The sequence below is a fragment of the Micrasema longulum genome, unplaced genomic scaffold (assembly GCF_059751315.1).
Source record: "Micrasema longulum isolate JH-2025_06_02 unplaced genomic scaffold, ASM5975131v1 h1tg001826l, whole genome shotgun sequence".
Classification (NCBI taxonomy): Eukaryota; Metazoa; Arthropoda; class Insecta; order Trichoptera; family Brachycentridae; genus Micrasema; species Micrasema longulum.
In genome coordinates, this window is record NW_028279000.1 from 21,232 (window position 1) to 36,464 (window position 15,233).

The following is a 15,233-nucleotide window of genomic DNA, read 5'->3' on the forward strand; positions in this document are numbered from 1 at the left end:
GGTAATTATCCGGAACATAAAAGCTAATGCTCTGCATAATTTCAGGGTTGTCAATAATACCGCGCAACAATCGAAAGAAGTGCGTAGTTAAATACACATTCCTTCTAGTCTTCAAACTGTTGTGACCAAGCATGCCCTGGAGGAACTCAGTGGGATAAAGCCATGGATAATATCCGCACTCCCCCTTGTAAAGAAACCGACGAAATTTCTTCTGAACCTTCTCCACCATAAGAGAGTACTTCAACTCACACGGTCCCCAAATCATCGAGCCACTCTCGAGTCTACTTCGCACCAGCGAGTTATAAAGAATTCTCAGTACTCGTGTACTACCAAAAACCCTGGCAGTACGCAAGACGAATCCTAACATCTTGAACAAACTACTACAAACTGTTTCGATCTGATCAAGAAATGTCAGGGAAATCACAAAAGTGATGCCTATATCTTTAACCTTCGCAATCCGCGTAATATTCTGGTGGCTCGATATGTTTAAGGCTCACAAAGATTTACAACCACATTCCCCATACAATAATATCGTTGAAAAGAAGTTTTATTGGTTATTATAATTTGATCAATGAGTGCACATGGTTTTACTTACAATCTAAGCGTACAAAATGTGCAAAATTCTAAATATAACGCGGATAACTAGCTTCTGATAAAAAACTTTAGGCACTATAAGTATTCGTGTTTGCATTATATTGACTATATAAGTACATTTGGAAACAAACAAACAAATGAGAAATGTTCTTCATCTCTGTTGTAATATGTTAATATAAACAGCTCCCCAGGGAGTTGAATCCAGTCCTTGTCTGCAAAAATTCGGTCAAACTCAAAATATTGTTGATAAATTACCTGGTCCATGAAGAAGTATAGAAATTGAAAAAATAATATTTTCAGGCGTTGTCTAGTATGTAGGTGAAATAATTCAATTAGATGAATCTCACCCGCATAAATAAAGGTTTCAGCTCTTTTACTTCACAAACATCAACTGATGAAAGAATTGAAGGAATATAGATTTTCAAATATAGGCAGAATGATGAATGTTACACAGTGTGTAAAGTGGCCACTTAAACCAGCCATTGACAGGTCATAAGCCCTGTAGATGCCTAGACTTTTATATTAACTTCTCTTAAATGTTCTTCATCTCTTTTGTAATATGTTAAAATATTAAATCACCCACCATTGCTAAATAAATTCCATTGCAATTTGATTAGCAATGGTGGGTGGCAGTAGCCGCCGTGATTTATTTTTACAAAAATGTTCATTAATTCGTACCTACCAGGGGCAAACTGTGTATCGAAGCGATTATGCGCAGCTTACCATTATAGTTTACTAACCATTATAATGTTTTATTGTTACTTGATTTACAGAAAAACAAAAAAATTATTAACATTTATTTTAAATCATTTCCACCGTTTGTATTTTTATCCTAATATAAATATAGATTTTAATTAAGCGCGCCCAGCGCCCGCGGTGAGCCAAAAAACTAACCGATTATTCTAGCTTATTTTTTATGCAAATAAGTTTACTATATTTGTAACTATTTTATTATTATAGATTAAACATGCAGATAACACAAATTATTTAAAGATTCTTGATTTGGAAAACAGCATTTCAAACATTGTTTCTTAAGGAATATTTTTCTTTGAGATGGTACTTTAGACATAAGACCATAATTACTTTCATGCGTCATATTGCAGGGCATATAGCGCTCCACGCGGCCGTTTTTAGCACTAGTAATTACTAGAACAATGCGGCCAGTTGATATTTCAATTGAATACCTAATTTCGACTGAATTCATAGTGATATTTTTTATTAATTTTTTTATGAATTATGCATTAAAGTATTAGATAATATATTAATATAATATAATATATCACGAAGTTACATCGTTTGAGTTGATTTCATGGATGAGAATTGTTGTATCACACAGAAACCCAGAAAAGTATCGATTTATAGTATATATTACTTACATCATATTATGTACCTCCTATGTAGGTACAAATATATGATATTTTTTATATATATTATTTTATATATAGCTTACCTGTTAATAAAATCACCATTCGGCACTGGTACCTACATAATATGTAAGTAATATAATTATAAATTTTATTTTTTCTGTGAGTCTGTGAAAATCAACTCAAGCAACAATTATTATTATATTACTAACCACGTGATATATGTGAGGTACGTAGCTTAATTCTACACTGTTTTGATTGTACATTTTTTTATTGAAAAATACCACAATGACATTAAGCAGAAAATTCCATTATGATTTAAATGTCAACACTAAGCACTGGCCGATTCCTTTTAAAATTAATAAGGCCAAAAACGGCCACTGCAAACGCCACATGTCCCATGTGACACACAATATGTCAACTGTATCCTATCAAAGAAAAATTGTTCTTCGGAAATAATGTTCGAAATACTATTTTCCAAATATATAATCTTCAAACAATATTTGCAATCTGCAAGCTTGTTTTAATACTAAAAAAGCTAGACAAGGTTAAAAAGGTAAAATATGGTGTCCTTTTTTTGTATGGAGAAATAATCTGAGGTAATCTGCAAAAGTCATTGTTCACTAAGAACGGGCTGAGCCCTGAGCGCACTTTAAAGATATTATTTTGTAGGAAGATATAAAGGGTTATATATGCATAATTAATTTATTTATTATACGGCACATGTGCCTTTTACAATATAAAATATAACAATATAATAAGTTAGTTAGATATACAAAAATTAAAAACTAAAAAACAACATGGGTGTAAAAAGAAAAAGAAAAATAACCAGAAATGTATAAATGTGTATACATGCATGTATGTCAGCATACAAAAAATAAAATAAATTACTTTTATTTTTTTTATTTTCCCATAAATATGGTTACTAAAAAACATTATTATCGAAATTCAAATATAATGGTAAGCTGTGCATAATTGCTTATTTAGACGATTCGCCCCTGGGGTGCTATTCTGAACCGTTCTCGTGGCACGAGAAAACCGTTTTTCTCGTGTGGTTGTATGTGAATACACGAGATAATACGGCCGCGAGAGCGTTTGGAATACCATCCCTGGTGTGTGGGAAATACCTTCACTATGGACCATTTTTAACTATTTTATACAAACATAAAACTAAACAACTTAGTCTCCATATCTCCCTATTCTGAGCCGACCGCATCCAACTACTTCTTGCAACTCGTCTGATGTCATCAGACCACCTTGTCTGGGGCCTGCCGACACTTCTTCTACCCGTTCTGGGTCGCCATTCCAGGACATTTTTGGTCCGTCTAGAGTCTGTGGTTTTGGCTTTACGACCAGCCCAGCTCGATTTCTGGCTGGCAGCTCTGTGGACCACATCGGCGACCTTTGTTCTCGCTCTTATCCATCCGAAAACACTAGGGGCTTTCAAGGGTTTTTGAATGGTCTCAGCTCCTATAAAGGACAAATATATATTAACAGCTTGCCCACCACATACCGCACACCGCATCTGAGGACATAAGTCTCCTTGGCGGTGCCCACATACACGGAAAATTTGCTCATTGTCAAACGAGAAAAGCTACCCGAAGGAGCTCTCTCAAATCTGGTAGCCTTAGCATATTTGTGCAGAAAGAAGGTAATCCAGAAGTACATAATTTGTACTATTTAAGATTGAGAAAAGAGGGAAGTGAATTCATCACTGACTGGGATTTGATTGATTGGACATGATCAATTCGCCGAAATGATTACAAAACTTTTTAAAAGCCTTGAAATTCTTTCTGAAAGCCACCAGATCTGTACATCCGACAGGACCTATAACAGGGCCACGGATAGTAGCGAGAAGCTCCATTCGGTAATCATAGAGAAGGGGAAAGGGACAAGACCACAGGATGTGTTCAGAAAGTTGGTTAGGATATCCGCAGCCGCACGAAGCGGAGTCAACAATATCAAAAACAAATCATTTTAATTAAATTTACCATGACCTGATAAAAACTGCGTAGTCTAGTGATCGCGGATAACCTAAGAAGATTCTAAGCGCTGACGGATTGAAGGAAAAAAAAGAAAGGTTACCCTCCCTGAAGGGGAAGATTCCCATCGCGATTGCCATTGTATATATTAAGATATAATTTGTAAAGAAAATCATCGCTATCGCTTCATAATCCAGGGAGAAAATACGGGAACACGTTTGTATCAAAAAATCATTTAATTATCTAAATCAAAATACGTGCTTCTCAATAAAAATATTAACATAATAAAAATATTTTTTTAGCAATTGCGTAAGTACTCAATACGAAATTACCGCCATTATTGCTGTCACCAAATTAGCAGATGTGAAAGTTTCATGATTAGAATCGTTTTGTTGCAATCCGATAGAATAGCGGGTTGATTAATTTTCCGCCATTTTATATGTGTTTATAATATCGAGCTGTCAATTCTAATTCTCGGCAATCTATCATGTTTGCTTTTCGCATAATTTGGTTACGGAAAACACGGGGCCGCTTTGACGACATGGCAAATGTTAGGCATTTTAATAAATGAAACCTGTTAAAAACATATAAAACTAACATCTGTGCGCGTCATCTTCTAATCAGAGGTTAATTATTAATCCCTGGTGTTTGTAAATATTTATAAGTTGTAACATAAATTCTATTTCAACTCACCCGGCCTTAAGGGGGCCTCCAAGAACATATTATTTTAACTAACTTTCAATTGATTTCATTTTTTGCACAATCCTATCCCATGATGTTAAGAATGTATCGAAATCAATAAAATATTTTTATGCATAATTCTTTGAAGAACAATTCACACTTGTCATTGCTTTCTCTTGTGCAAATAGCAAACTTTACAATTCACCGCTCTACAATTTTAATAATATTTGACATGTTGGTCAGTTTACACGGGTGCTTCTTGCCATTCGCCAACTTATTTCCAGCGATAACCACAAAAATCCGGATTTCATTAGTTAGACTTTACATGCTCTCTACTTTTCGACTCCACGGTGTACCTCCTTGCTACCGGGTTGCCTGACTTTAGATCAGTGTTATTCAACGTGTAGAAGCGAGAGAAGCGCGATGTCATATACCATCCTCTCGCAACAGAATTTTATGGAAAAAACAAATTGCCGAAATTCGAAATATTGTGAAACAGTTTTATGAACCGAATTGTAGTCTCGTGGTAGTATTGCGGACTCACTTGATTTTTATTTTTTAACCTTTCACTCGATCTCCATTTTTCCAGCACTAGTTATTTGCGACTTTAAGGTTATACTCTGAAAATATAAATATTTGAGTAAATAATAAAAACACCGGCATTTAGCTTTTTATTAAAAATAAAAAAAGTATTAACAAAACACTACCCTGACAATAGGGAAATATAACTTGTTTCACATTTTTAAAGTAATAAAGGTATATGAAATACTGTCCAGTCAACAAAAAAAAAGTTGCTGATTATTCGTAGCATAAAAATACTTTTAAATTTGTAATTTTGAATTCCCGCAAAAACGGTGATTCCATTGGCCACGCCCCTAATACGTCACGATTCATGTTTATTTGTTCCTTGTCATTGAAATTTGTGTAGGACAATAATACGAATCCTTACGTCACAACAACCAAGGCCAAACACGTCGCGTATTTATACGAACGTATTTTTATCGAATTTCTTTTTTACATTTATGTATGAAAACATTTCTCCAAATATCAATATTGATTTAGAAAATACAATTAATTGTTCTAAATCCATTTCATATGTTTTTATCGGTATTCGTAGAATGTGATATTTCCCTACTATGGTGACACATATGTATTTAGGGCGTCTTTAAAGGATTTTAGCTGGGGCATTCCTAGTATACCCCGCAGGAACTCGCGGAATTTTTTCAAGCTCAGGCCCGGAAATCTTAAAAAGGTTTTCGTGGACATGATAACAATATGTATTTTTTTTTATTAGGCGAATCTTCTCTAGAATAGTTGTACCATAGAAAGCTAAATGAAATATTAAACAAGAATTTAAATATTTTTTTATTTATTTTTTATTGATAAATATTTCGCACGTATCATCTAAATCCAAATGACAGGGTTAAATTAGGGTGGATTGACATTTACCATATTTTTTGTATTTTTTTTAAAAATTCATCTGCTAATCTCAGGCTAAAATCGTGCAAAACAAAAATCTAATGGAGCCTCGTGGTGTGACGTACTGATGATTACGTTTACCTGGCATTACATAAATAAATAAAAAATCAGTAATACAACATACATTTCTCCGGATCATAAATTTCAAGCTGCTCTTATATACACTGAATTGACTTAAATTAGTGATTGAAGAATAATTTCTGATCAGTGTTTTTTGTTGCATAAGTTGTGAATAATGAGCAACGTATTTATTTTAGATACATTAATATCTCTTAAGTCAAATTTGCACATTAATTCTCTGCTCCCGAAAATTCACTTTCTCGGGAACAAACACATGGACGACCAAAAAATAGATATATGTGTTATAGATACAGGTATAACTATCAAAAAATTTTAAGAACAATTATCCATCAAATTTAAATAAATAACCTAGTACCTAGTCGTTTTATATTTCATTTTAAAATTATATTTTCAAATTGTTTATAACCTCTGTAACATGTAAAAGCCTTTCGGGCGTTAATATATAAATATAAACAAATAAGGCTTATATAAAACTAATATTATGAGGTCAAGTCATGTGATGTATCATCTGGTTAGTAAAGTCATAGTGTGATTTTCAATATTTCAGTACACTGTCAAGAAACCAATTAATTTAATAAACTTTAAGGGACCCAAATCAATATAAAAACAATTCTGTGTGAAAAAACTAAATCTAACCTAGAAATCTATACGAACTATTGTTTTATCAATATAAAAAAAAACATTTTTTTTTACTGGGGAGTGCCTGTAAAAATTCAAATTCAGTATTAAAATAAGATAAATCTATTCAAGAATTTTTGAGATAAGCGTGAGAATAACAAATACTTTGTACCCAAGTTCTAAATAACTCGGTATTATAATTTCAGTAACACAATGGATAACGAAATCGAAAGGTATTTTTTTGTAATGATCGACATTGTATGCTGAGTACCTACCGGTATAATAAAAGTCACAACACTAAACTTCACAAGATCGTGCCTATTGGTGATTTCGATTTTCGAACATTTCTGCACTGGAGCGTAAATGGAAAAGTATTTAATCGAGCCAATAGGAAAAAATGTCAAACGACGGAAGATTTCCTAATAGAGCTGCGCGAATTCGTTCAATATTCAATCGCTGGTTTTTATTTTATTTTATTGTTTAGTCTATGAACGTGACACTCGAATTGGAAAAATAAAGACGTTGAATTCTTTCACGTTATTCACGGCCGTTGAAGGAACGGAGTCGCCGAACTATTTGGGATATTTTTGTTGTGTTTATTTTTGACTGGCTATAGAAAAATAAGTGGCGGTTCCTACTTTATATAATGATTTGTTTTTAAATTTGTAAATCACTTTCAGTGTCGATTGAATGTTGAATTCTAGACGTTTTATAAAAAATCTTTACATATAATTCTGTCGTTTTCGTTTTCTCCCTTCAAAATTAGTTGTTTTCTAAGAGCACTCGTTACAGCTCCTTGTTACTGTTCTGGAAGTATTGATGAACTAATATCAATATCGGATGTTGTTACGAAACTAGTAGATGTTAATTTAACGGTGCATAAAAAAAAAGTATTCAATGTTGTCAATTAGAATATCAAATTAAAGTAATGATAAAAAAAGACATATTTGTCGTTGTGAAACATTGTGTCGAACTTATCGGGAATTAAATCTGGGCCTCGATTACAAACGCTTCATCGGTACATATCGATGCGGTATAAAGTAAAATCGACATTTATGTACGAAAATGCATATATTTGTATAAACATTATAAGTATCTCCGCCGGTAAACTGTAATCGAGGGACGACTGTGGAATCATCTCCCATCCACCATTAAAGATGTTACTACATTATCTCTGTTTAAATCACGTCTGAACAAAACATCTCCTTTCTCTTCCTTAATCTCTCCTCTTTCCTCTTTTTTTCTTTTTCCCATTGAGTAATAGTTTTGATTTAAGGTAATTTATAAACAAATACGTTTATTTATATTTTTATATATCTTAAGCTTTTTAATCTTTATTTTCAATTGAATATGTTCTGGAACTTGAATTATAAAAATAAAGCTATTATTTTATTGGTTGGTTGGAAGAAATTGCCATTTGGCAATAAGCACGCCAATGTACAAATAACATTATGTACAAAAAGTAAAACAAATAAATAATCGAACATGCTTGGGGAAAAAATGTACACAATACATATTCCTATTTTTCATACATAAAACTTAATTTTACAATATAAAATAGAATAAAAAAGTCAGGGGGTCCGTTAAAATGAAGAAATGTTTATTATAAAAACAAAAAGGTTACAAACTAAAAGTGTAGGTGACAGTTATGTAGTTATCAATTATTTATATTTTTGTATTTGTAAGAATTCATATTGCTTTTTAAAAACGTTTTCGCTCTCTGTTGCAATAAATTTATTGTAAATCTTGATAACTCACTAGGAGGTTGAATCCTGCCTTTGTTAACAAATATTTGTACATTTATTTTGCTAATTTAACCTAACATACAACTATGAGATATGTTTATAAACTAGTCATCTTGGAAGCCCTGTAATAACTAGAATTCCATGTTACTTTCTCAAAAACGTTTTCGCTCTCTGTTACAATAAATTTATTGTAAATCTTGATAACTCACTAGGACTTTGAATCCTGCCTTTGTTAACAAATATTTCTATGGGCGGGGAGAACAATCACATAAGTCAACTTATTCTATTTTTTATTTATTTGCTCATCTTGTAGTATGAACCCATGTTCACACGTGTTTCAAAACACGGAAGTCAAATAACATTATTAAGAATAGTATTATCAATGTAGTTTATCACACAAAATTAATTTATTAGTTATCGGCTAAAAAAAAAAGTTTTCTCGAATAAGAACCTTTTCTAACTTTATGCCTTAAACGACGTTACATTGAAGAGTTATCCCATGACCATGTATTCCTGATTATTAGCAATAATTCCAATTAGTATAGAGAAAAAAGGATATTCTTTCAATGTTAGATTTTTTATTTTTTATTTATTTATTTACAATGTTAAAAAACCCGTTAGGGTTACATTAGAAATTTAATATTGTCTAGTCATTTTATGTCTCGTCTAGTCTAGTTAGTTCAGTCATCATGTGCTTTGATTCCTGTAATGTTTGAGACACAAAAAACTTTCTCTTGAAAAGTAAGGCATTTCGACTTATGTGATTGTTCCCCCCGCCCATAGATTTGTAAGTTTATTTAGCTAATTTAACCAAACATACAGCAACGAGATATTTTTATAAAAAAGTTTATTTATTTAACACTTTATATACATATACAATATATGTACATATAAGGGCGGGCATATTGCCTTAAGGGCGGGCATATTGCCTTAAACCGTTCAGATTGAGAAAATTACAAATACATATTGAATCTTACAATTTTGTACAAAAATTAAAAACAAAGATTAACAAAAATAAAAATATATAAAAATTTAACACTATACTGTGAAGAGAGGAGAGGGGATGAGAAGGGAAGAAGAAGGATAAAGAAACAACTTAAATATTTAGATAGTGACGTTTCAATCTTGACTTAAATGTAAATAAAGAAGGGGCGTCTCTAACATCAGTGGGTAGGTTATTCCACAATCGAGCGGCTACTACTGTGAAAGAGGAGGCAAGAAAATTAGAGCGATGACAGGGTATTTAAAGGGTTCTGTCGTTACTAGAACGAAGAGCTCTCTCAGATAAACAGGCGAAATGGGATTATTTAAAATATTGTGAAGAAGTGATAGAATGTGAATGTTTCTTCTATGCCTGATACTGAGCCAGTGTAGTTACGTGTGATACTCTTGAAAGTCATCTTGAAAGCCTTGTAATAACTAGAATTCCGTGCTGTATTCTCAAAATTGTTTTCGCTCTCTGTTACAATAAATTTCGTATCAACCCTGATAACTCACTGGATGTGGAATCCTGTTTTTGCATACAAACATTTGGACGTACTCGAAATATTGTGTTTATTATATTTGGTGAATTGTTTCAGAATGACGAGCCTCCAGAGATCACGTACTGCGTGGTGGACCATGCTGGGACGCTCTCCTTGCAGCCGGTGGCGCCCGCCCAGCCCATGCCGCCCCAGGAAGAGCTGGACGCCAAGTTCGCCGAGCTCGTGGTGAGTCCGCAATAGTATGAGAGCTGGTCTTGAGAAATATTTTTAAACTTATTTTTCTACAAAGTGCATACATTAATAACAAAAATAAAAGAAAGAAATAGAGACAAACGCATTTAAAAGTCAAACATCACTGCAGTTAATATCAAAAGTTGATGCTGAAAAGAAAACACATTAATTGTCGAGTATCAAATAAATAAAGATTAGATTTTTTATTAATTTATTTAAACAATTTATGAACAACAAAACTTATGTATATAAAAAAAAGATATGGAAGAATCGCAGTGCAACCATTAACACCAAAAAGAGACTAATGAAGGCCTTGGTTTTCTCAGTGTTCATGTACGGTGTGGAGTGTTGGACACTCAGGGAATCTGAAAAGAAAAAAATCGAAGCTTTAAAATGTGGTGTTGGCGGCGAATGCTTCTATACTCCAGGAACTGGACATGGGAGAAAGACTAACATCCATGTGCGAGAAAAGAATCCTGCAGTTCTTTGGGCATATTTCCAGGGGGAACTCTGACAGTTTGGAGAAAACTATTCTCCTGGGAAGTGTCGAAGGGACAAGGTCACTGAATTATCAGAATCATCACGGACGAATGCCTATAAAAGAGCACACGACCGTTCCAGATGGAGGGAGACTGTCAACAGACGAGCCATGCCTTGAGTCAGGCAACATCCTCAGACATGAGGCACGGATTGAAGAGATACAATAAAACAAGTATAAACCAACTTTGATATATTACAACAGAGATGAAGGACATTTTAGAGAAGGTAATATAGAATTCTAGGCATCTACAGGGCTTATGACCTGTCATTGGCTGGTTTAATTGGCCACTTTACACACCGTGTAACATTCACCATTCCGCCCATATTTGAACATCTATATTACTTCAATTCTTTCATTTATTGATGTTTGTGAAGATAAAGAGCTGAAACCTTTATTTATGCGAGTCAAATTCATCTAATTGAACCTAACCCCATATCTTCTACTATATTTGTGTTCATTTTACGTCTTTTTTTTTACACCGGTGTCTCTCGGAACGTTTAAAAAACCCGTGTCACAATGGGAAGTTAACATTTATCTTAAATTTTATCTACAAAGTAAAATTTAGTTTTGTGTATTAAAAATAGAATACGTATACATTATTTTTTTCTTAACATGTTAAATTAATAAATAAATAAGTAAATAACAGGTTACCGACGAAGATACCTTAAAGTTTCATACAAATATACACATTTTCGTACATAAATATCGATGTTACTTTATACCGTCTCGATATGTACCGATGAACGTTTGCAATCGTGGCCGTGGTATTGTAATCACAAACCAATTTGTGTTTATACTCGGAGACGCATGCTGATAGATTAAGTTTTACCAAAGTAGAGCCCTAACTGATAATTTATTTACAGATTTATACATCGATGATTTTGAAATATTGTGTCTCTGGCGGTATGCATCTTTATGTAGTAGCAATTCGACGATTGAATTCTGCAATGTTCGAATAAATTAATATTAGTTTCGCTTGATAACCACCAGGAAGTTATAGCATATCGTATAATTGAACGGATGTTGCAAAATTTTAACAGTATGCATTTAAGGCTTAATTTGATAAATCCCGAATTGATTTTTAAACAAGGAAACCTCCATCCAGCATTGTTTTTTTTTTTGTAAACTTTTTAAACGGTACTAGAGGTGGTAAAAAAACGAAACTTCTATTTTAAAACAGTTATTCTTCCGAGACATCTGAAAGTTTCACAAAAAATAAAACTGTTACGGTGTAAAAAAATGAGGCAGCTATTTTTCGGACTCAACTGTAACCGTCTCGTAAGAAAATTATACTGTTACAGCGAAAATAAATTAGTCAGGATATCAAGCGAAACTGTTTTCAAAAGGTGTGAAGCAGTTACTGACTAGATTTGTTGCCCATGCTGCTCTAAACGGTTACTAAGAAACAGTTTAATTTGTGATTCGGTAGCAGTTACGGCTGCTTCATATAAATAACCGAAACACCCATTTCTACACGAAACTGTGTGAAACGTAGCCCCCGTGTATTTTTTTTTCCCGTGTATGTATGTTTTTTTGTGTTGGTACCTTTTTCGTGTTATGATGTTTGTTTTAAATAAATAAAAATAAAATATCAAAACCATCGCAATTTTACAGTACAAAAATGATTCATTACATGAGTAGAAACAGAATTATAAATCTATTATATTATTTGAGACGTGTTTGCACATAATCGATTTGAAATAAAGTAATTATACGTTTATTGTCTCATATAACACACCTATAACATTTTAAATACATCCTGCCATAAATATTGAACTTCTTTTTCGTTGTAAAATCGTTGATTGTCTATTGTGGTCTAATTATATTCTAATATACAATCCAAGGCTTTTCCTTAATCGGACATCAGATATTTCGTGTCTGTAAGGAGTTTATAATGTTATTTATAGGATCGCTTCAGGCCTACTAGTGCGTTACATAAAATAACTTTGATTCTTGCACCGTACCACGAATCACTGTGAGAAATTGTAATTAAGATAATTGGTAGACAATGATTTGACAAAACCGCTTTGAAAATTGACATTTTCAAGGCTATTGTTTTTTAGTTTTGGTGAAAATTAGATTAGATGACAGATATTAAAAAATACATATCGACAATATTGACGTTTTTTGTTTATTTCTTGGGTTTCTTGGGCGAAAGCGCTCGTTGGTCAAAATAATTTAAAAGTTAAACTAAACCTAAGGTTTTATTGATAATTTTATTTATAATTTTATCAAAATTTATTTACAATTTTATCAAGACAACTTATTTGAGAAGGGAATATGGATGTCTAGGCATTTACAACATTTATGATTTGTCATAGATTGGATTAGGTGATCACTCGTTGCTATCTGCTACTACTACCTACTATGTTAAATGCACAACATTTGAACATCTGAGCCGCGATTGTAAATATGTAAGAAAATGTGTATATTTGTGTGAAAATTCAAAGTATCTTCGTCGGTATGCCTGTAATAAATTAAACATGTTTAGAAAAAAAAAATAGGGAAATATCAACATTTTCTGCAGGCTTAAAGTATTAAGGGCGTACAAAATACTTGTCGAGTAAAAAAAAACATTTTTGCTTCTTGTTAGTAGCATAAAAAAAAAGTAATTTTGAATTCCCGAAAAAACTGTGATTGCGTTGGCCACGCCCCTAACACGTCACGATTCATGGTAATTTTGAACTTTGTTCCTAACCTTTAAAAATTTTATAGATATATTTTATAAGTCGAATTTTTTTGTGACATATTTTTAAAATATTTTTTTTAAAAGTTAGGTATGGAAATATTTCTCCACAATATCCATATTGATTTTGAAGATACAATTAATTATTCTAAATTTATTCTATATATTTTTATCGGTATTCGTAGTATGTGATATTTGCCTGTTGTAAACATACAGTTATTCTATTTTTCACACAGAAAACTTAATCGGGTTGTGGTCCTGTGGCTAGTGTCTCGGACTCACGGACCAAAGGTCCGTGGTTCAAATCCTACTCTACCCCACTTGATTCCCATTTTCTAATAGTCAGTTATTTACAACTCGTTGAAAATGGCCCTCAAAACTAAGTATTTGGGTAAATTATAAGAACGCAAATATTTCTTTTTCAAAAAATAAATTCGTATATAAAATAGAAGATAAATTTTAGCTCTCCATTAGAGTACGGGCCCCGTCACCCGTTGAGCAGTTCTAAAAATTACCAATCCACAATGAAGTCGCCGATGCCGACCAGTGTGTATGGAAGAAATGTATGGATTCGGAAAAACAAAGATGAAAAGTGTCGATATGTGATCTTTGAGGTACGATATGTGCGCAAATGTTGAGATCCGTAAATTTTGTGAGGTTATTGACAACAAAACAAGCATTTTCGATAAAATCGAGAAAAAAGCGCTGCGTTTGTTTGGACATGGAAATAGAATGGACAGCGAAAGAGCGGTTAAAAATATTTACGATGCGAATGTTGATGAATGCAGAAAATCGGGAAGACCGCGAAAGACATGCCATAACCAAATCCCAGAATGCATGAAGATGGTCATTTATTTATTAATATAAACGGCACATAGTGCTTTTTCTTACAAAATTACATACTAATTAATTTATTTATGTATTTATTATATATACGGCCTAAGCCAATTACAGTTACATATTCTTCTCTGTCGTTCCTCAGTTCTGAGGGCCGTGATCATTGGTACTCTCACCGGCCATTCCATTGACAAAGCGTCTCCACTCTTCACGGCTCTGCGCCCTCTCCACAGCTCAATATAGGGTCGCCCGTGAGGTTGTTTTCACCGGGTAGATCCATCGAGCTGCAGCTCTGCCTCTGCTTCTTCGTCCTGGCACACTGCCCGTGATTATTACTTTCTCAAGATTTTCTGGGTCACGTCAGGCTATGTGACCGAAGAACTGCAGCATACGTTGGCAGCATATGGCCGATAGGCGAACTTTTATGTTGAGTTCTTCCAGTATAGAGACATTTGTTATTCTGGCTGTCCGTGGTATTCTCAGTATTCGACGCCAACATCACACCTCGAAGGCATCTATTCTCTCCTGCTCACGTGCTTTACTTGTCCACGTTTCTGCGCCATACAATAATATTGAGAACACAAGCGTACGCACTATGAATATTTAAGTATTTTTCGATATACCCCGATCTTGCCAAATTTTGGTCAGTCGAGTGGTGGCATATTTTGCTATTAGGATACGTCTTTTAATTTCTAAAGTGCATGCACCACCCGCAGAGTCGGATGAGCCTAAATAAACAAAATTTTGAACTTTTTCAAGGTCTTGGAGTCTAGTTGATGGTTGTAGCATATTGGCTCTGTCAAATGTTAAATTACATATTAATTAATTTATTTATTATATATACGGCCTAAGCCAATTACAGAAAAATAATTTAAAATGATGGATCAAAGACAAACAAGGGCAATACAAT

General features: G+C 33.3%; 1 protein-coding gene across 2 annotated transcripts in view; it reads left to right on the forward strand.

The window, feature by feature from the left end:
* The first annotated feature begins 10,124 nt into the window (after positions 1 to 10,124).
* DAAM (disheveled-associated activator of morphogenesis-like protein) overlaps positions 10,125 to 15,233 on the forward strand; it is a 40,489-nt gene continuing 35,380 nt past the window's right edge. For both annotated transcript variants that reach the window (XM_088238072.1, XM_088238073.1), the window contains exon 1: positions 10,125 to 10,253. In XM_088238072.1, coding sequence (XP_088094198.1) covers positions 10,209 to 10,253 — 45 coding nt within the window. In that variant the 5' untranslated portion in view covers positions 10,125 to 10,208. The remainder of the gene's footprint in view (positions 10,254 to 15,233) is intronic.